The 21736-nt window shown below is 43.8% G+C and overlaps 1 protein-coding gene across 2 annotated transcripts; it reads left to right on the forward strand.

Moving 5' to 3' along the window:
* The first annotated feature begins 9895 nt into the window (after positions 1–9895).
* Positions 9896–21509, forward strand: LOC144129432 (anamorsin homolog). Of its 2 annotated transcripts, none has more exons than XM_077663599.1 (7): positions 9896–10177; positions 14193–14327; positions 16102–16169; positions 18146–18263; positions 19521–19643; positions 20799–20926; positions 21128–21509. In XM_077663599.1, the coding sequence occupies exons 1-7, from the start codon at positions 10024–10026 to the stop codon at positions 21269–21271; spliced, it is 870 nt and encodes a 289-aa protein (XP_077519725.1). In that variant the 5' UTR covers positions 9896–10023; the 3' UTR covers positions 21272–21509. The 2 variants fall into 2 exon arrangements, with proteins under 2 accessions (XP_077519725.1, XP_077519726.1); XM_077663600.1 differs by having other exon boundaries at positions 9897–10177; positions 20802–20926.
* Positions 21510–21736: the final 227 nt, after the last annotated feature.

The raw sequence follows: 21736 nt of genomic DNA on the forward strand, positions 1-21736 counted from the left end.
AGTGGGCCCTTCCTTTGCAAAAATTTCGAATTGCGGTTTTAGAGTCGCTGATGATGCATTTGGCAGTGGTGGAAGTAATTGCTAAAGCTATGGCAGCTTCTTCGGACTCCTCCGGAAATTTTGTTTTATCGATTGTCGCCGATACGACGGGAGAACCTCGATGATCGACAATTGCCAGTGCCCATGAGGGAGCGTGCTCCTTCGTTGGATTTAAAACGCGCGCGCAAGGGGCGCGGCGGCGAAATGTAAACAGATTTGTAAACAAAAGAGGGTGAGGAGTCCGCCCGGACAAGATGGCGGAGCTCGTTTCCGGCTTCACACGGCCTCTCCTTTTTTTTCCCCTTCCTCCATGTTAGAATCGAAAAATCTGTCTTGCAGTAGCCCTTGGTAGTAGTAGCTCTATGGTTACGCCAGCCCGTTTCTTCTGCAAACAAATTTATTTTTAAAAATGCGCCTGTTAAGCATGAAATATTGGATTTTGTTGTCTGCAATACTTGGCCAATAGGAGAGCCAGCCTTCCCTTGTATTGGGCAAACTTCCCTTGTTGGTAGTAGTAGCTCTATGGGCAAACTTTACATTTACATCTTTTTCTGCTCGTTATTGCGATTTATAGACAGGATATTGAATATTAGCGCATTCTTGATTATCAAACAACATTTATTTTTTAAATATTTTTGGCCAAAATTTAGGGTTCTGCAGTCGGTAGCTCTCCGCCCCATGATGCTTAGAGCGCCCATGGTGGCCCAGGTGGTCTCGAGGAAGCTCCATGCAAACTTCCATAGGCAGGCGCCAGCTTTCCCTCTAGTTAATAGTAAGAAACTCTCACTCTATGCCTCCTCCTCCTGACGATGGCTTGCGCTTTGCGATAAACGGCGGATATACTCAAATTATTCCATTCGTCGATGGTAACGGTGCCTCACACGGGCCCGCCGACTCTCATGGAACGTGAGTGGCAACCCGAGAAGGCGACGACGGAAGTGAGGACGGTAGCCCTCGCCGGCACCTTGCGTCTCTCTACCATTGTGCTCTCTACGGACCCGTAACCGGCGTCTTTCCTTTCTACCAATATAGTTATATTAGTACTCGAAGCCGGTTATGTTAACTAAAAAGTAAACACGTGCATACAGCGCATGATGCACGTTGTTGCAACAACCGCTTAGCATGGAAGTCGGCGCGCGCGCACCTTGATCAGTCGTGTTCAGTAAAAGTACACACGTGCGTTTCGCTTAGCTGCCGCGAGGTTGCATCGAGGCTGATTCATGCAACACTTCGCTGCAATGTGCTGCTTGAAAATTCTTCACGCGGTTCGGGATGTTGGAGGCCGTTGATTTGGGCGCCACGCTGCTGGCTGCAATTTGTTGGCGACGCCAAGGCTAGCAGACGACCAGGCCTGCACTCGACCATTCGTTCTGGAAGTAGGCAGCACTTGAACTGCTGGAACTGGCGCTGCACGCTCGCGGCACCGCCACGGCACCGCTGCGGAACTTTACAGAACTGGTGCAGGGAGTGCAGGCGAATCGAACGGACTGTAGCCTGACTACACCCACTGCAGGGCTACAGTGCTCTAGAACATTGGGCAGTGTGCCGTCCGGGCTGGGAAGCAATGGAGGAGGCGAGGCCGTCGCAGCGCTGACAGGCGCGCCAGGCGGCCAGTGGGCGCTGCTAGTTAGAGCAGCGCCAGGGAGTGCGGGAAGCACTGCTCGAGCGCAGAGTAGTTTCACGTGCTGGCGGCAAAGGATTTGTGTTTTGTTGCCGTGCGCGTTGCATCGCCGTGTGTTCCCGGTGTATTGCTTACGTCTGCCTGTGCTGAAGAGTTGGATTAAGCGAGTAATGCGTGCACAATGACGGAGAGGCGACGACACAAAAGGGACACCACATGTTTTGTGCCGGGCTGTAACAGTGGTTACCGGTCGTGCGAGGAACCCCGCTCCCTTTTCCGTGTACCCACTGACCCTTATCGCCACGAGATTTGGTCGCGTAACATCAAGAGGGGAGATCGAGTGCTGAACCAAGGAAGTGTGTGCGAGCGCCATTTCGAACCAATTTTCGTTCAGCGCACATTTAAAGCAACTATACACGGCGAAGCCGTAGAGATCCCTCGAGGCCACTGCTTACAGATGATGCTGTTCCAATCATCTTTCCGGATGCACCACAGTATGTTTCGAAGTCGTTGCCAAAGAAGAGGTAGGACAGGATCATCTGTGAACAGACAATTCCTGCAGCAAAACGGAGGCGGTGTTTAAGCACACAAGCGAATCAGCCAACAGCTATGCCTGATTGCGACAGTCCCTAAAAGCCGAACAATGCGGCTTCCGCCGAGAAAAAAGCCTATGTACCATATGCAAGCCTAAAAATACCTGATATGTGGTCAAAAATCGCCTTGCCACGCTGAGAAAAATGTATTCACTACGCTGAGTGTGAATTGGATGCTGCCGGAGACACAAGTAAATTGGTTTTGCAAAAGCTTGTAAAAATTGAATCGTCGGCTACAGAGCTGGTCGGGGAGTTTGTTGCTGTGGCTAAAGCTTATATAAGAGGAAAGAATTTGCTTCAGCGAGATATTTCAAAGCCAGCATATGTGGAGGCGCTAATCGGGCACGTTAATAAGCTGAATCTGTGCTCTTGTGCAGGCGTACAACCAGTTACTGGTAATTCAACGGAAATTTCTTTTCCAAGAGGTGCATGCTTGTGGTCAAGGACGGTACAGCCATTGCATGTGTTCACTGCAGGTACCAGAGCAAATTAATACAGGACTATCTGTCTCGAAGAAGGTGTCGAAAGGTGGTCGCCAGGAGCAAAACTGCTAACGTGCGCAGGGCACTGCGACGAATGAAGGTGAAGGTGCACAAAGCAAACGTGGATCTTGAAGGAAGGCTGGATGAGGCAGAAACTGCTTTGAATTCTCTCCCTCCTGGAGACCATTTGGACTACATTGCTGAAAAGAGTTCCAGCCGCCTTGTTCACTACGTTGCTGGGTATGTGGCCCGGAAGGCGCTACAGAGCACAGGATGCAGCCTTTGTGCTGAATGCTTGACAATTACCAAGGTCGCTGCAAACCAGATCTCGCGCAAAATGAGTTCATCCGGCAATTTGATTGTGGTGGCCTATTGTATCCATCTGGTCAACTTGCAAAGTTAATCGCCACGCTGAAAAACTCATTCGCTATTTTTTTTCAGCACCAGAAAGATTAGTGCAGCAGGTATGTCGGATTTTGCTTCCTTTCTACGTGGTATTCCCCTTCCAACGGTTGGCTGTCCTGCCCGTGTAACTGATGTCTCCCTTCGACTTGTTAACTTTTACGTGCTCCTCAGGTTCCGATTCTACACGAAATCTTTAAGTAATGACAGGAGCTCCCAGCGAGAACGACTGAAGCACCTTAAGCTGAGGAGGTGCAAATGAGTGTGGTGTATGCAGCATACCAAGGCTCTGCTTTGCATGGTGTGTCATGTTTGGAATTTGAATAAATAAATGTCGACACCACGACCCGTTGTTTTCGCTTATTGCGCGAACTTTCTAAAACAATGAAAATGACCTGGACGTGAGTTTCAACGCGCCGCAGGCTTCGAACAACTGCCTCCATGCAACGAGTTTACGACCTTGTGTGCATAGGATCGGCAAAACGAGATCCAGCTAGCATACGCTGAATGCGTCCTGTACTTTATTTAGCTCATGGCTAACGGCCGGTAAAGCCCGCACCGAACAATATTTTCGTCGTAGGTATTATCGGTTTCCTACTGTTGCGCGCTGCACGAAACAACGCATTATTTGTTCAGGGAGTTTAACGTCCCAAAGCGACTCAATATGAAAGACGCCGTAGTGAAGGGCTCCGGAAATTTCGACCACCTGGGGTTCAATTAACGTGCACTGACATCGCACAGTAGACGGGCCTCTAGAATTTCGCCTCCACCGAAATTCGACCGCCGCGGCCGTGATCGAGCCCGCGTTTTTCGGGCCAGCAGCCGAGTGCCATAACCACTCAGCCCCCGCGGAGGCCGTACAACGCATTATTCTTGAAATGCTACACCTGCCTATGAAAATGTGTCATTAGCAGCCGACAAATATCTCAAGAATGCACCATGCAGTACTTATACAAGGTACCACCGTGCCTCGGCAACGCAGCAGACGGCTCGCGGAGCAGCCGACCTTGGCACGATGGATTGATGGATGGAATGTACGAGCATCCCATTTGAATCGAGGCAGTGGTTATTGCCACTATGCTCAGTTTTTTTCCTTTATGTTTGCTTACTCTGCTGTAAGTTGTTAATACAATTCGCCATTTCCTTTAAAAAAACGTCTTCCTGCACTTTAAAACTTATGTCACCTCTCTGCTTTTGTGCCACCAATCCTCCAATCGCTTTTTGCTAATTTCCACCGCAGATTTATTTACATGACTATTGTTATCTCTAAAGCCTAAGGCTTCAGGAAGAGTGACTGTGCCTGCATCGACATCGGAATGGATACCATCGCATTTTAGGATGAGGTGTTCTATTGTTTGTACAGATTTACCACACACAGTACATGTGTCATCTTCGTTAAATTTTTTTCTGTAGCTGCGCGTTCTAAAACACCCTGACCTAGCTTCAAAGAGGAGGGCACTGCCTCAAAGAGGAGGGCACACCTGTTACACGAAGCGCCCCCTGGCCGGCAGCGGAGCAGTCATCGCAAAAAAGACCCTTGCTCTGCCGCCGCACGACACACTGCCCAAGGTTCTAGAGCACAGTAGCAGGGCAAAGGCCTCTCCCATGTCTCTCCAATTAACTCTGTCCTTTGCCAGCTGCATCCACCCTTTGCCTGCGAACTTCTGAATCTCATCAATATAGTTGCGCTTGTCGAAGTGCTTAATTTCGCGCTTTTAAATTGCCTCCGAGACTCCGACGAGAAATCTGCAGAGTGGTCACGTCAGCGGACTGTTGCGTTCTCAGTTCACAGAACAAACTCGATCGTTCCGTTCTTTCACATTTCAATGCACAGGTACGTAGCAGATGTTCCGGCTGAGCAAAACCCAGCTTGCTGCGCATAAATGGCTTCCAGTGAGGGGGCAAACGGAATTTAGGCCTAGCAGTCACCAGACACTGTCCAGCTCACTTGGAGTAAAGTGAATTCAGGTGCTTCGGATCTTCATGCGTAGCCAGCGCCTCCTCTATACTTTCTGTGCCTGGGCAAACGCTCTCCTCAGGCCGTCGGGCGCCGGCACCGCCGCCGCTCGCGGCTGCCGCATGACGGCGCTGTGTGAGTAGAATTGGGAGTAGAGTGTGGGAGTAATTAATCTTTTAATATATATATATATATATATATATATATATATATATATATATATATATATATATATATATATATATATATATATATATATATATATATATATATATATATCGCAGATAAGGTAGGGGAAATGAGGGACTCGTTTTGACAAACTTATGAAGGGAGCCAACAGTCACCGAAACCAAGGTGCATAGGGGAATGTTTAATTTTTTTAATGTGTTGTGCTAATCAGTGGGATAATGATACTAAGATTAATTTATCGCTTAAAGAATATTACTTATAAAGCAGCAGAAAACACACACACACACACACACACACACACACACACACACACACACACACACACACACACACACACACACATATATATATATATATATATATATATATATATATATATATATATATATATATATATATATATATATATATATATATATATATATATATATATACAGTTTCGGGAGTGGTATTCCCTGACGAAGGGAATACCATTCCCGAAACTGTTGGCACAATAAACCTTTAAAACGAACAGTCGAAGGGAATACCACTCCCGAAACTGTTGGCACAATAAACCTTTAAAACGAACAGTCGCGTTTGTCGTAATACTGTACTTACACACACACACACACACACACACACACACACACACACACACACACACACACACACACACACACACACACACACACACACACACACATATATATATATATATGTGTGTGTGTGTGTGTGTGTGTGTGTGTGTGTGTGTGTGTGTGTGTGTGTGTGTGTGTAAGTACAGTATTACGACAAACGCGACTGTTCGTTTCAAAGGTTTATTGTGCCAACAGTTTCGGGAGTGGTATTCCCTTCGACTGTTCGTTTTAAAGGTTTATTGTGCCAACAGTTTCGGGAATGGTATTCCCTTCGTCAGGGAATACCACTCCCGAAACTGTTGGCACAATAAACCTTTAAAACGAACAGTCGCGTTTGTCGTAATACTGTACTTACACTTGTAAACTGGCGCATTGGAACCCCTACAGTATATATATATATATATATATATATATATATATATATATATATATATATATATATAACAGAGTGGTCATAAAATGGGAAAAATGTATCAGGGCCTGTAGAGATACAGCGGGGGCTTAGACAAGGATGTCCTCTGTCCCCTTTGTTGTTGTACCTGCAAGGGTACCTGCAAGGGTTGGAGACCAAGCTAGAGGGGAGCGGACTAGGCTTCAACCTTTCTTTTTTCAAGCACGGGGAATTGATTAAACAGTCATTACCGGGACTAATATACGCGGATGATATAGTGCTAATGGCTGACAACAAGGAAGACTTGCAGAAGTTGATAGACATATGTGGTACAGAGGGAGATAGATTAGGTTTCAAGTATAGTAAGGAAAAATCTGCAGTCATGATATATAATGAAGAGGGCGGCGAGCATAGAATACAGGAGTTCATGCTAGAAGTAGTGGATGTGTGCAAGTATCTTGGGGTGTGGATAAATAACAGTGCTGAGTATCTGACAGAGCATGAAAAATATGTAATGAATAAAGCTAGTAGGAATGCAGCTGTCATGCAAAATAGGGCACTGTGGAATTGCAATAGGTATGAAGTGGTAAGAGGGATCTGGAAAGGGGTGATCGATGGTCCCTAGCCTGACTTTCGGTAATGCGGTCCTGTGCATGAGACCAGATGTTCAAGCAAGGTTAGAAATAAAGCATCGGGGAGTAGGGAGGTTAGCTTTGGGAGCACACGGCAATATACCAAATCAGGGGGTACAGGGTTATATGGGATGGGCGTCTTTCGAGAGCAGAGAGGCTAGCAGTAAGATAGCATTTGAGGAACTATTGAGAAAAATGGGGGGAAAGCAGTGGGCTAGGAAAGTTTTCAGATACCTGTATATAAAGAATGTTGACACGAAATGGAGAAAGCGAACTATAAAATTGACAAGCAAATATCTGGACAGCAGTAAGGGGGGTAAATCAGCAATTATCGGTTAAGAAAAGGTTAAAGAAACAGAGAGAGCTCTGTGGAAAACAGGGATGCTGACGAAATCGGCACTGGGAACATACCGGACCTTTAAGCAGGAAATTGCTAAAGAAAATATCTATGATAATTGTAGGGGAAGCTCTTTGTTGTTTAAGGCCAGGACAGGAGTTTTGCGGACTAAGACGTATAGAGTCAGGTACAACGAGATAGACACGTTGGTAGGAGGAAACTGCTGAACACTTGATACCTTTCTATAAAGGGCTTCACCCTACAGTGGAAAGCAGCGGGGCTGATTTACCCAAGGCATTGGGGTTTAAGGATAGTGAAGGGAAAGTAGATTTTAAGCGGGTAGAAGTAACCAAGCGAAGGTTATATGATTGGTGGCTAAAAACGGAGTAAAATTTCACAAGTCATGGCTAGGTGGCATGAGCCACTGTCCGATTTAAAGGGTTCAGCCGTATTCATCCATCCACCCATCCATCCATCCATCCGGTAGAATACGTCTGGCGCGTCGGTCCGCCTTGCGTCGGGTGCCTCCGCTCTCTTCGAGAATACGAGTAGCTGGGCTAGCGGTGATCGGCCGCGCGCTGTACGATTCTTAATTGCTTTCGCGTTTGCATGCGTGTTTAATTGCATTCATGCTTTCCTGAGGCTTTTTCAAGTTCGTATTCCGCACTCAATCTGTCCCTATGTATTTAGAAGCGCTGAAAAGAAAAAAAGATGTGGGCATACCCGTGAATTTCTCACAGACGAGCGAGACGTATATTAGGCGATTCTGCTCACTACCTATTCTACAGTGGCGTGCGTCAAATATCTGCTGTCAGAATAGAAGTTCTTTTTCGTCCCCACCCGAAAATTCAAATTCAACAGCGATCCAATTGAATCCCTGTTTGGCAGTTTGCGAATGTCATCCGGGTGCAACGACATGTTGGATGATAGGGCTGCACTGTCAGGTCTCGGAAAGCTACTGAAGACCGTGATCGCTGCGTCTAATTCAGCATCCAATATTGCCCACAAAGAATGCATGTGCTTCGATGTCAAGGCTCATACCCGCTGATCTCCTCTCTTCTGCGCAACTAACTTTTACTTCAGCTCCAAAGCCTCCCCTGACGTCGACTGTGCAAGCAGCGCCGAGGCTGTTGAGAGAAAGATTGGTGCTTCAGAAGCTTAATTACTATCACAATTTTGCCACAGCACCTGCCATCGCTTAAACTCGGCTACCGCTTATGTGAGCAGTTACATTGCACGAGTTATCGGCGAGCATATAGAATGCGGGAACCTTACTTTGTGTACGAAGACGGTTAGCAACCAGCCACTCCTTCAGTTCACCCGCAGCCAAGACCTCTAGATGGGCTGCTCTACCCGTCAGATCAACTTCTCTTCGTTCTCGACACAATAACAGCTTTTGCCCAGAGTTGCTAAGTGCAAGAGCGATGGCAGCATATGCAACGAGCACATGCAGGCTTAATTAAGCTCATGAACCGGTTCACTTCTTGAGGCCGCTCCTCTAGGTGCAACTACGCATTCAATGTTACTGACAAGCATGACGTACGTAGTTCAACATTTTGCAAAAAAGCACCTTTCGCGAAAGTACGTGAAACAGTGAAACGCGAAAGTACACGAACCTGCCATGTGGGAGTTGGACACCACAATGTTCTTTTTTTTTTCTCGATTTGGAGTAAGTTTAGAGTCACAACGTACCGTTATTGAATACATGAACCCCTATATCTTTTTTTTTATTCGAAAAGTGTGCCATGAGGCATAAGTTGAAAAAAGTTGAAGGAATGCGAGAGAAAGTTAAAAAGGAGCATTGAAGACCCGCTGCGCTGAGGTAGTCCGCGCAGCGCTATCTTCAGGCAGATGGTGCAGCGCCACGTTACATAACTGATTGCACTGACAGCAGGGCGCATTTTTCGCGCGTACCGCTCAAAGTTGAGCGTCAACACTGCGACTCGAGAAACAGTGCTGCAGGAAAGTGCGCGGCCGGCCATCAAATGATGATACCACATGGCACAGCTCCACATTTTCTGGCGCCAACTGTGGCTCCGGTGGCGACTATGGTAACTCAAAAACTACGAAGGAAACGCGGGATCAGGTATCGCTTTAGAAGCAGTCTAACGGCTCTACGTGCTACTTAGCGCATGCCCGATTACGGCTTGCGTCGTCTGTTACATGAGTACACAGCACGCAACAGAGCTTTTTCAGCACCCAATCTTTCAGTATTAGCTGCTGCCAAACACTGCTTTCAAAAAACGACCCTCAGACAAGCGAACTTAAAGGTGACAGAACAATTTTTCACGATTTGGATTCAAGCAGGCGCGCGCTGTCATATCAGCGCAGCAGACGACGCGCGAGCGCATTGCACAGCCGCAAAGACACGACTGAAATGGGCCGGCTACCTTTAGCGACAGGAGCTTCCGAGCTCCCTTTTAAAAAAAGTTTTGATTGTACTTGAAACAACATGAACGCAGTCGAAAGAGCTTCCGAGCTCCCTTTTAAAAAAGTTTTGATTGTACTTGAAACAACATGAACGCAGTCGAAAAGTCAACGACAGAACAGCTGAGAACGGTCTGCGTTTCTAGCTCTATGGTTTCTAGCGACGGTGATGCGACGGGCGTCCTACTCCGGTGGCGGCGCGTGGCGGCGAAAGGCCGTACTAGCCCCGAAGGCCGGCTATATCGTTCACTTGTTTAAAGTGCGCAGTTTGCTTACTACATTTGATGAGTAAAATGACGACTAAAACCTAGCAGGGTTGTTATTGTGCTTTCAGGAATGGACGAAGTTTTGAAGAGAGGGAACAGGGTCTTGGTTTTGTGGGAGGGCCAGGTTGTTGCTGAGCGACTTAAGGATGTCGTCGAGAAAATTCAATCTTTGATCCAAGATCCCAGCCTCTGCCAAGTCGAGAATGCACAAAAATTGCCCGAGTGTAAGTACTATATAATGTTGCATCTTTTTTGACTATTTAGGGCCCGCTATTTGTTCTATGTGCTGTACGTAACCCAACACAGTAAACGTGACCTGCCGTTTTGTCGCTGTGATTACATTTGCTAGAAAGTTAAATCAGTGCACTTTGTGTACTTTTAACTGGCAGTCGCATTCACACAAAGTGTTTGAGAATGAGCAAGCGAAAGAGAGTACGATATTTGTTAACTGTGTGTCAGATGTGGTCATGCTTGGAAAAGAAATATATTAGTAAACATTATTTCTTCCAGTGTGGCCTTAACAGACGTTAAGGTATATTAAGAATCAGCCTTGTACCTCGGCCTATTGAATTGGGAAAAAGTATCGGACACTTGTGTATTAATAAAGCTTGAGCCAGTTCTGGGAGACTTGAAACTTATGCATATACAGGTGGGCTGTAGAAACAAAAACACTCCACTATGATGGCAGCCGCGGTGGCTCAGTGGTTATGGCGCTCGGCTGCTGACCAGAAAAACACGGGTTCGATCCCGGCCGCGGCGGTCCAATTTGGATGGAGGCGAAATTCTAGAAGCCACTGTACTGCGCGATGGCAGTGCATGGTGGAGAGCCCCAGGTGGTCGAAATTTGCGGAGCTTTTCACTACGGCGTCCCTCATATCTTGAGTCGCTTTGGGACGTTAAACCCCCATAAACCTGAACTTCACTATGACGGCGCAGCTTCACCAGTGGGCAGAAGTTGGGTGCAGCGCTGGAGATTTCTGTTGTAAGCCTTATGCCCTGCATGCGCTTATACTGCTTATACTCCCGGACGACTATTATCCACTCCCCACTGCACAGGGACAAATGGCTGTCTCCTTCTCTTTCCTGCCTAGCCATGGCTGCAGAGCGACAGAAAGCTTTGCATGGCTACGTTTCATCCCGTCCCATAGGAGTGGCTTTAGAGAACTGCGGTTTATACCTTAATCGCGACGGCAGCACATGCAGGAGCGTGAAGAAGACTCGCGGCATAACTCAGAATGCAGAAATCTCCAGGGCTGCACCTAATTTCTTCCCCAATGACTGGTTGGTGAAGGAGTTCACTTGTGCAGGGAAGCTGGCTTCCAGATTTCTGCAGCCCACTTATTTCTGTCTGGCTACAGTAGTAGGTGGCAAAATTGTGTGATTGTTTTCACATATGGTTATCTTTCTATTGTTTTGGGAACTGTGACATAAACATCATTAAAGGTGGAGGTAACCGTGTCGTTTAATTTGTTGTGGAATTTCTAGTGACTGTGCCTGTGAGATTTGTGTTGCATTTGTTTTACACTGCTCATTTAATTGTGCAATGAGCTCTACCATTCTTAGCCAAATAACTGTGTTTATTCTAACATATCATGTTTCAATGGAAATGAAATGCAAAAGATGGCTGTGCGCTGTGCCATATTAGTGTTAGGTTGAAGAACCTCAGATGGTCGAAATTAATCCACAGCCCTTCACTATGGCACTGCTTTCCTTTTGACCTGTCTTAGTTTGCTCACTCTCTCCTTGATTCTTTCCCGGGTGGCATAGTTTGTAATTTGTTATTATCATGTTATGGTCTTGGGGCCTGTTTGAAATCATTTCATGCAAGATGTCTCGTGGGTTTAAAAGACTATAGACACCTAATTTTAGTTGCGTGTTTTCTTCTTTCAAGGAAAGTCGTTTATTTTCCTTTTAAGCAAGAAGGCGGGACAAAAAGCTGTACACACCGTTTGACAAGGGTCCCACCAACCTACATGTTGGCTATATAGCGGTTTCAATACCGCAGTTATTACATGAAAGAAAGAAATATCTTATGCACATACACATAATTATACGAGTGTAATGTGATCGTGTGCAATCAGATTAATGTAATTATAGTTTACAAATACCCTTTCAGTTAGAAAACATGTGCATGCCTACCCCGCCGCGGTGTCCCTGTGGTTATGGAGTTCTGCTGCTGACCCAGAAGACGCAGGTTCCATCCCGGCTGTGGCGGTCGAATTTCGATGGAGGGGAAATGCTAGAGGCCCGTGTGCTCTGCGATATCAGTGCACGTGAAAGAACCCCATGTGGTCAAAATTTCCGGAGCCCTTCACTAGGGCGTCTCTCGTAGCCTGAGTTGCTTTGGGACGTTAAACCCCCATAAACCATAAAGCATGTGCATGCCTAGTAAGTCATATAACTACAAGATGACAGACGGTAAGTTTTATTGCTAAAAAAAAAAAATGCTGGTCTTAAGACGAACTGATGCGTTAGACACTAGAATGTGTGGATAACTGCGAGGTATTCGCCTACGACCACTAGATAATTTATAATTGAATTTCTTCTTTCATGCTGTTTTGGTTTCTGATTAAACAACCGAACGATGGCTGTGACATATAGTTCGACTTCAAGTCATGTGGGGCACGATAAAAACTACAATATAAACGCTGCTTCTAGTGTTAGTTCACTATACTTCTCAAACTAGCCAGCCTCAAGAGCTGAAATGAAAACAAACAACATATCAGCAGTTATTTTGCCATTCTTTTTGCACCTCACGTGACCTAAAGACCAACTACAAGTCTCTGCCAACGTTTGGTTGATGAAGCCGAAACAGCGTCAAGAAGAAATTCAAATATAAATTGTTTAGCAGTTGTAGACGAATATCACTGGGTGATCCAGATATTCTAGTGTCTAACACATCATTTGAGAGAAGAAAACAAGCAAGCAAATGTTGGTAGTGTATAGTCCCTTTAAAGTCAAGCTTCAAGAGACAGTTATGTTCAGAGGTTCCAGTTAAATCATTAGTGAAATGGTTTTACCATAATTAACTTACTTCTTGGTATAATGAGTAATGTAACTTTCGTGTAGTAATTTACAAGGAAGTTGCTTACTCCTTTTGTAATTTCTATAAAGTGGACCTTTCTTACACATGAAGAAAATTATGGACGGGAAGATCACAACACATTGTACAAAAAAGAAAACATGTAAATAAATGTTACATGCATTTTCTGATAACCAAATAATAAATCTTAGAATATGATCTGTCATATACATTAGTGGAATAGAAATTGTTGAAGACATCACTGAAAATACATTGACCCTTCTATAATTTCAGAGTCGCAAACTACAAGCATTATCACAAAATACCGTGGGTTGCAGCCCACTTTTTCTCCCTATTCCTAAAAGCCAAGGCCTGATGTGGAAATATCTGCTCTGAATATCTGCCCCCAAAGAGCACAGTACCAGGAAAAAGATGCTTCTTGTATTAGCAGCTGGAAACAAGAAAGGCACCATTGTTCTCATTCTGACATGTCTAGTGTGAAAGAAAGGAAGAGTTGTAGTGGGGGTGGCTTTTTTCTCTTACCTTTTTAAGGTGGCAAAGGACTGGCATCTTGAGTGCCAGCTTGCCACATTTACGTGTCCAGGACAGGTGAAGCTTTTCGAAAGACACTTGCCTTTAGTACTCGCGGCTTTGGGGCACAGCTGCAATCAAACTGCATTAGTGACCTTTCAAACACCTTTTGTTAGGTATTGCAAAAGGTGTTTAAAAATGCTTTCCCTGCTTGATAAGGTAATTTTGTTATGTTGCTATAGCATAACCACAGGAAAGGATTCATAGTATCAGGATTCAGATTTTTATTCCACTTGGGCCAAAAGTGTGCGCTGTGCTCTTCTATTGTTTCATGGATTGAGCAATGGTGTCCGCAACCAGAGGAAAATAATGTCGGCACAAAGTACAGAGCGCATGTGGAGAGAAAATAAAACAAATTTGTTCTTGTTTACCCATCTACAGAGTCTTTTGTCAATGTGCTGCATCAGCTGCTGTGCAGTGTTTTTGGCAGGCTGTTGGCTTTGCGTTATTCATGTGGAGGGAGGAAGAGGCAAAGGAATTAAGGGCTTGCCAAGTAGGTAGCACAGCATATGAAAAGGGTGCCCATGACTGTACTAGCTTCTGAAGCATAGATTCTTGTTTTACAATGGATTCTGTCATCTTCTCCTTCCAATGGTAGTGACCATAAGGCCTTTTTCTTTTTTTAGCTAAACATCCAGGATCAAGTTTTGATGCGACAGTGCTTGGTTTTGTCACACCACAGATGCGACCAAACTCCGACACTCTCCTTAACATTATCAGTTTACTAAAGCCAAATGGAAAGCTTCTCATCAAGATAAGTGGTAATTCACATTGCATTGTTTTCCACATTGCTTTAACTAGTCAAGAATGCATTGCTCACTTTGCACTTTACCGAATTTTGCTGCTCTGTAGGCCCCTAGCGCTGTATGGCTTCTGCTCTATGGCAACATTGGTGCTGTTCTTTCCCGTTGATGCACAGAGTATGGTGCACCACTGAAGCTTGTACTGATTTGCTTGATCATGGCATGGATTTCTTCTTTGTTTAGTAAATAACAATGGTGATTTCACTAAAAATGCATTGTAATTTCTTACCCTTGTAGCTTATCTTGATGTGTACTGGATTATGCTGTCACTGTGATGGAGTGTCAGGTTTTATCATATATATGTATACGCAGGGTATTTCACCTAAGACGTTACACAATTTTTAAAAATAGGCTTTTTGAGTTATGAGTGCCTTTTTCGGCATAGCCTTGTCGGCGGTGTAGTACATCAGAATACAGCTAAGACGTGCTAACTAGCAGGTTATTTAACTAATATTGGATAGTTAACTTTTGTAACTATTGCTGTTAGGCTCCTTAATTATTGAGAAGTGTGTAGCCCACCGTAAGTGATATCCATATCAGTTTTTAGAATTTCGAAAATGTGGTTGCTCTCGGCACTGTGGCCCAACAAACTTTGACTACATCACGCCAGAATACATGCGCTTCTGAGAAGCATGCATGCAAAGCAACCTCTCCAGTGCATATAACTAGTCGTAATAGCCAGATTTTATTGGGCCACAGCGCCGAAGGTAACCGCGTTTTCGAAATTCTAAAAACTGATATGGATGTTACGGTGGGCTACAGTCTCAAAATTAAGGAGCCTAACAGTAATAGCTAAAAATTTAACTATTCAATATTAGCTAATTGTCCTGCTAGTTAGCATGTCTTAGCTGTATTCTGATGTACTACACCGCTAACAATGCTATGCCAAAAAAAGCGCTCTTCTAAATTAAAAAGCTTATTTTTAAAAATTGTGCGAAGTCTTAGGTGAAAAACCCTGTATAACTGTGTTGTGCTGCCACAGTGTATGATAGGTCCCCGATTATATTACAGCTCTTAAGTGGTGGCTGTATTAAACAGATATTCATACTGCATAATTTTTGGAGTGCTCGTGGTATAGTAAAAAGAAGCTTTAGTTATTCGTGCTACATGATGGTCCACTTACTGTAACTTAAGCAAAAGTTTGATATTGCCCTCAAGCACTTCGCTACACCCACAGATTGTATAGTCTGTGATCTTAGCCAAATCGCAGAAAGTATTTTGGTAATGCCTCAGTGTGACTGACTGCATAAGAAGCAAACTAACCTCTCATAGCTTCCTTTTTAGTTCTGCTTTTTTTTTGTTGTTAAGGAGCACTTTCTGTTTAGTTAACCTTCTTTTTAACAACAACGTAATTGAGGTAGGCATTGCATCATGATATTGTGTTTATGTTGTGCTGGCTAGAGGTACTGCAACCAAAGATTTTGTGAGGGTTATTATGAAGGTAAAGAAACTAAGCTAGTGCATATGTCCACTCATTAAACCGTATATCTGATGGAATTCGCTCTCAAATGATTCAAGTTCATAACGATCTGGCTTTTCTTATGCATTAACTGGTTACATTGGTGGGCAGCTTAATTTTCGAGCATTCACTGTGTAACACAGCAGAAGTTTGTAATTTTTGCTGTTTAATAAAGACTAGCCTATTATCTTTAGCTATAGTTGCCTACTGTTGCATTATTTGTAGCCTGATTATGTTGCTTCATGGTATTAAATGACAACTGATCATGTGCAGGAGCCGACCTGGATTCTGGGAACTTGGTCTATAATTTGAAGTTGTCTGGCTTCGTTGATATTTGTCAGGTAGAGTATTTTAGTGATTCTTCCAAGTGTATACTTTGTCTTGTGTAATATTACCTGGGAATATATTATAAGTTGGCTTGTCTAAACTGTTCAATTATTTGTGCTTATATCATTTATGAAAATGATGTACTCTCTTTAGTACAAGCTGCCGCTGTGGCTCAGTGGCTATGGTGATCGGCTGCTAACCCAAAAGACGCGGGTTCGATCCCTGCTGCGGCGGTCACATTTCGATGGAGGCAAATTACTATTTGCTCGTGTACCGTGCAATTTCAGTGCGCATTAAAGAACCCCAGGTGGTCGAAATTATCCAGAGGCCTCCACTACAGCGTCCCTCATAGCCTGAGTCACTTTGGGATGTTAAACGCCATAACCAAACCTTTAGTCTAGTACATTGCAGTCCAGTATCGCCTACAGAGAAATAGCGATTTACTAATATGTCTGGTGGTGTGAAGTAAGATGGTGTGGTTACTCCATGGGGCTTTACGTAACATTTTAGTGGCGTTCCTTGGTTTATTTCATTAGCCATTGAGTTACCATTTTCAACACTTGAGCCGGGCAGGCATTGGCATGAACAAAATTGAGCGATAGCAAAAGTGAGGCATGAAACACGGCTGCACAATTTCACTGTGCAGTTTTTCTGAATATTTCACCCACGTAATGAGTACACCTCACATTTTGGACAGGTTTTTTTTTTTTTTGAAAAAGTGTGTTCATTTTGTGAGTAAATATGGTACATGGTCGAAATTGACAGCATGATCATATTTTCCAGCATTAAATCTGGAAACAAGGTAGCTCTGCAGAGGAGTTTTCTATAAAAGCAAAATCTTTCATTTTTCTTACTGCCAACTCTCCTGTGGCACAGCATTATGCAGTTGAGTTTTGGCTGTTAGGTGATGTTCTTACAACTGCAATTTGTTTGCTGTGGGCTTTCATTCGACCTAGATGAGGCTGTATATTGCTGTACTTCTTTCACACGCTAAGTGAATGTACATCTCTATTTTTAAAAACCTGTTGCACATTTGGCTTTCGCACCTGGTACATTGCAGTCCAGTATCGCCTACAGAGAAATAGCGATTTACTAATGTGTCTGGTGGTGTGAAGTAAGATGGTGTTGTTACTCCATGGGGCTTTACGTAACATTTTAGTGGCGTTCCTTGGTTTATTTCATTAGCCATTGAGTTACCATTTTCAACACTTGAGCCGGGCAGGCATTGGCATGAACAAAATTGAGCGATAGCAAAAGTGAGGCTTGAAACACGGCTGCACAATTTCACTGTGCAGTTTTTCTGAATATTTCACCCACGTAATGAGTACACCTCACATTTTGGACAGGTTTTTTTTTTTTTTTGAAAAAGTGTGTTCATTTTGTGAGTAAATATGGTACATGGTCGAAATTGACAGCATGATCATATTTTCCAGCATTAAATCTGGAAACAAGGTAGCTCTGCAGAGGAGTTTTCTATAAAAGCAAAATCTTTCATTTTTCTTACTGCCAACTCTCCTGTGGCACAGCATTATGCAGTTGAGTTTTGGCTGTTAGGTGATGTTCTTACAACTGCAATTTGTTTGCTGTGGGCTTTCATTCGACCTAGATGAGGCTGTATATTGCTGTACTTCTTTCACACGCTAAGTGAATGTACATCTCTATTTTTAAAAACCTGTTGCACATTTGGCTTTCGCACCTGGTGCTGTATATTCATAGAGGCCAGACTTTTCACTTATATGTGATTTCAGTTGTTGAAGAGCTTTGAAATGAATTTGCACTGTAGACAGTTCAGGTATGAGTTTTACTTCCTGCACCCTTGTTTCCACAGCTGTAGAGTAGCAAGCATCACCAGTGGAAGGGACTATAATGTTGATTGCAGATAATGCCATGTTCTGGTTACTGCACAGCTTAGTGTCATTTGCATCTTGAGTGGTGCTAGGGCTAGAAAAGTTGCCACATTATAAGCTTTTTTCTTGCAAAATATCTGCAGAACACCAGTGATGGAGATAGTGTGGAAATAACCTGTTCAAAGCCAAGCTACGAGATTGGTTCTTCCTCAAAGCTCCCATTTGCTGAGGCTACTGTTGGAAGCCAGGAGCCTTCTGCAGGTAATACGTTATTTAAATTGATGTAATACTGAGGGTAGGGGTGATAAAGCAGTTTGGTTAGCCATTTAAAGCTTTATTGTGCTCTTTTTGAAACTTGAGTGTCTATTTCTCTACATGTGTTCATAATAATGACTACATATAACTTATAAGCTCACATACATTTTTTAAAAATAAAATGCTCCCAGCAGCTGTTATGGGAATTCCCACTTCGTTCAACTGTAAACTTTCTGTAAAAGTACCTTTTAGAAACATGTGCTCACCAGAGCAGTGTGTATGTGTAGGAAAAAAAAAGTTTTCCATAAAATAAACCTGTTGTGGTGTTTGAGTGGTTGTGCTGTTTGGCTGCTGAGCACACGTTCGCAAATTCAGTTGGGGGAGCAGTGGCTGCATTTCAATGGAGGCGAGAGGCACGATTGCATGTCTTGGTATCAGTGCATATTAACCCTGTGTAGTCAAATCAAATCCGGAGCCCTCATCTGTGGCATGTCTCGCAGACCAGTGTTGGTTTTACATGTAAAAGCACATTAACTCATTTTCCTTAAAGGAGCTTTGAGGACAACCTCATTTTTTTTGTTCTTAGTAAAAATCTATTCTGCGGCTCTTTCTGTGTATTCTGTGTATATGTTAATGTTTGTCTGTCGCTGCGGAAAAGCATTTATTGTTCAGAAAATTGCATTTATAATTCTCCCACCATTCAGTCAAAACTTACTATGTCCGCACCAAAAAGGACTCTATGATCAGCGTTTTAAAGTGAATGGCAGTGTAGCCTAGCCTCTTCGACCCATGCTAAAAAAGCTTTATTGAAACACTGATGTTTGCTTGCAAGATTGGTTGACGTTGGCGACATCTCTAACTTTTTGGCCTTTTCTACCTTATGAAAGCTCAGTTTAACAATCTAGATATGGCGAGAACAAGGTTAATATTGGTATAGAGACTTATTATATAGCCAATGCCTGTCAGCTGGCACAGTAATTATGTAGCTTTCCGACGGCTGTTTCTTTTTCTTTAGGAAGAAACAAAAAACCAAAAGGCCTAGCACTCGTCTATGTCTGTCATCCCTTTGTCTGTATCCTACTTTGGACTGCTGTGATGTGAACACATATGTCTGCTTTCTTGATTGAGGCTCTAGTTCCTGTTTTGGCAAGTGTTGTTTACTTTACATGCTATTTAAGTCACTAAACACTTACGTTAGGATGATAAAACGTCCGCGAACCTCACCTCTGTGATCTACGCCTGTCTTCATTTTTCCTCTGGTAGATGTAGGGAAGATTTGGTCATTGTCAGCACAAGACATGCTTGATGGTGATGTAGAGCTTGTAGATCCGGACCAGCTGATAACAGAGGAAGACTTCCAGAAACCGGACCCTAGTGCACTCAAGGGCAAGTACACGCTACTTAGGAAGATAAATTTGAGCTTGAAGTAAAAATATTTTTGTATGCAAGGCTTCCCGAGAAAGTATATATGCTTTTTTGATTTGACAATAAGTTAGCAAGCAACAACAATAATGCTTCACCCCTTTCTGAAAAAAATATTTCTCTTGAGAGCCTACACACAGAGCCCGTCGTTCCTTACACTTTTCGAAAATACTACAAAATGCTCTGTTGCATTGTCTGTCATCTCTTTAGTGGCCTGAAACCTCTGCCTTTCAGGTAGGACTAGCTACTGAAATAGCTATAACACGAACACACATGGACATACCTGAGCTGTGTGTGTGTGTGTGTGCGCTCGCGTGTGTGCGTGAGGAGGGGGGAGTGCTGGCACTCTTGCTTTGGCAAAAAAAAAAAAAACCTGTGCAAGACATGATAAATTGGCAAGTGTATCAAGCCAATCCAAATTTGATGCATTATGCTTCACTTTAGGGTGTTCAGTGATATCTCGTTCTTGATCAGGTTAACAAAAGTGAGCGTATGACTCATGCACACACAGAGAGGTCCCCTTTAGCAGACAGCCGAGTGTCGTGTAAGCCATGTGCTCATATTTTAGCATGACATTGTTCTGGTTGTTTGTGTCGTGAAAATACACCCAGTGTTTTTGTCTTTATTATATTTTTATTTTATCCTCCAAGTACCTGAAGAGGGGAAGCTGCAGTTTATTTAATATTCTTTTGTGCATTTATAGACTTAGTTATGGAGAGCGAGCTAAAATGTAACATGTTCACTGCGTCGTCAGTCACCGGTGGGTCATGTCGAGTAGTTCTGCTGTGTGGCACGAACACTGAATGGTGCTATGAAGTTATGGGATAGCTCAGGTTTTTTGCAGAGCCTGTGGAAAACGCACATGCCATGTTGCTATTGCCATCTGTTGTCGGTTCCAATGAGTTGACTTTGCCGAATGCTCACTGGTGGGCCATGCCGCACCTGAAAAAATCTAAGGGTAGCACATCAGCGGGCCATGGCGCACAGGGATTATAGGCCAAAAAATTACTGCCATAACGAATGTGTTAAGGAACAGAGTTTAATCTAAGCCCTTGCAATATAGTTCAGGTTTTCATGCGAGTTAAAAAAATGTTTTCTTTCTTTCCTGTGGTTTCACAGCAGCATGTGGTGGTGAGAAGAAGCGTCGTGCTTGCAGAAACTGCACATGTGGTCTTGCAGAAGAACTTGACCGTGAAGCAGCTGCTAAGGCAGCTGCCGTTCAACAGCCCAAGTCTTCTTGTGGAAATGTAAGTTGAGCGAGAAGTTGTGTGGCAGCAATTTAGCGACCAGTGATAAAAATTTCTGATATAGTAAAATGTTACAAATTGAATTAGGTATATATTGCATATGAATTTATAGTATCTGGAAAGCACACTTTATTGTTGTAGTACACAAAAACAACATTCAGTACTGTATCCTAAAATATTTATTCCAATTTTTTCCTTTAGTGCTACCTGGGTGATGCCTTTCGTTGTGCCAGTTGTCCTTACCGAGGTTTACCTGCATTCAAGCCTGGTGAAAAAATCGTCCTCACCGAAGACCAACTGGCAGTTGACAACTCACAACGGTTGAAGAAAATTGAACTTAGATAGAAGATCGGCTATGATGTCCACCATAAAACATTGCCAACAAAGCTAGCTATGCTGGCATCTCACTTGTGCGATTATGGCTCCAGATGGAAGGTCGACTATGATGCCCACCATGGAACATTGCCAACAAAGCTAGCTATGCTGGCATCTCACTTGTGCGATTATGGCTCCAGATGGAAGGTCGACTATGATGCCCACCATGGAACATTGCCAACAAAGCTAAAGCTGTGCTGGCATCTCACTTGTGCGATTATGGCTCCAGTTCACAATTGTGTGGTTGCACAGTGTCGACGTTATCTCCTAGGTTCAAAAATTGCTGTTAGCAAAGCGGCTCTCTAGCTAACATTACTTGCGGCAAGTGACAAAGTGCAGCTTTAAAAAAGTCAAGACAAGGAAATGGCCAAAACTTGAAAGCTATGATTAAAACGAGGGCTGCTTGCTATAGTGTTCCACGTCTGCAAAGTAATT

The sequence above is a fragment of the Amblyomma americanum genome, chromosome 4 (assembly GCF_052857255.1).
Source record: "Amblyomma americanum isolate KBUSLIRL-KWMA chromosome 4, ASM5285725v1, whole genome shotgun sequence".
NCBI lineage: Eukaryota > Metazoa > Arthropoda > Arachnida > Ixodida > Ixodidae > Amblyomma > Amblyomma americanum.

Coding starts and splice junctions, on each gene's coding strand:
- LOC144129432 (XM_077663599.1), top strand. CDS start 10,024: ATGGACGAAGTTTTGAAGAGAGGGAACAGGGTCTTGGTTTTGTGGGAG. Junction 14,328..16,101: donor GCTTCTCATCAAGATAAGTG/GTAATTCACATT, acceptor GATCATGTGCAG/GAGCCGACCTGGATTCTGGG. Junction 18,264..19,520: donor AAGCCAGGAGCCTTCTGCAG/GTAATACGTTAT, acceptor TTCCTCTGGTAG/ATGTAGGGAAGATTTGGTCA.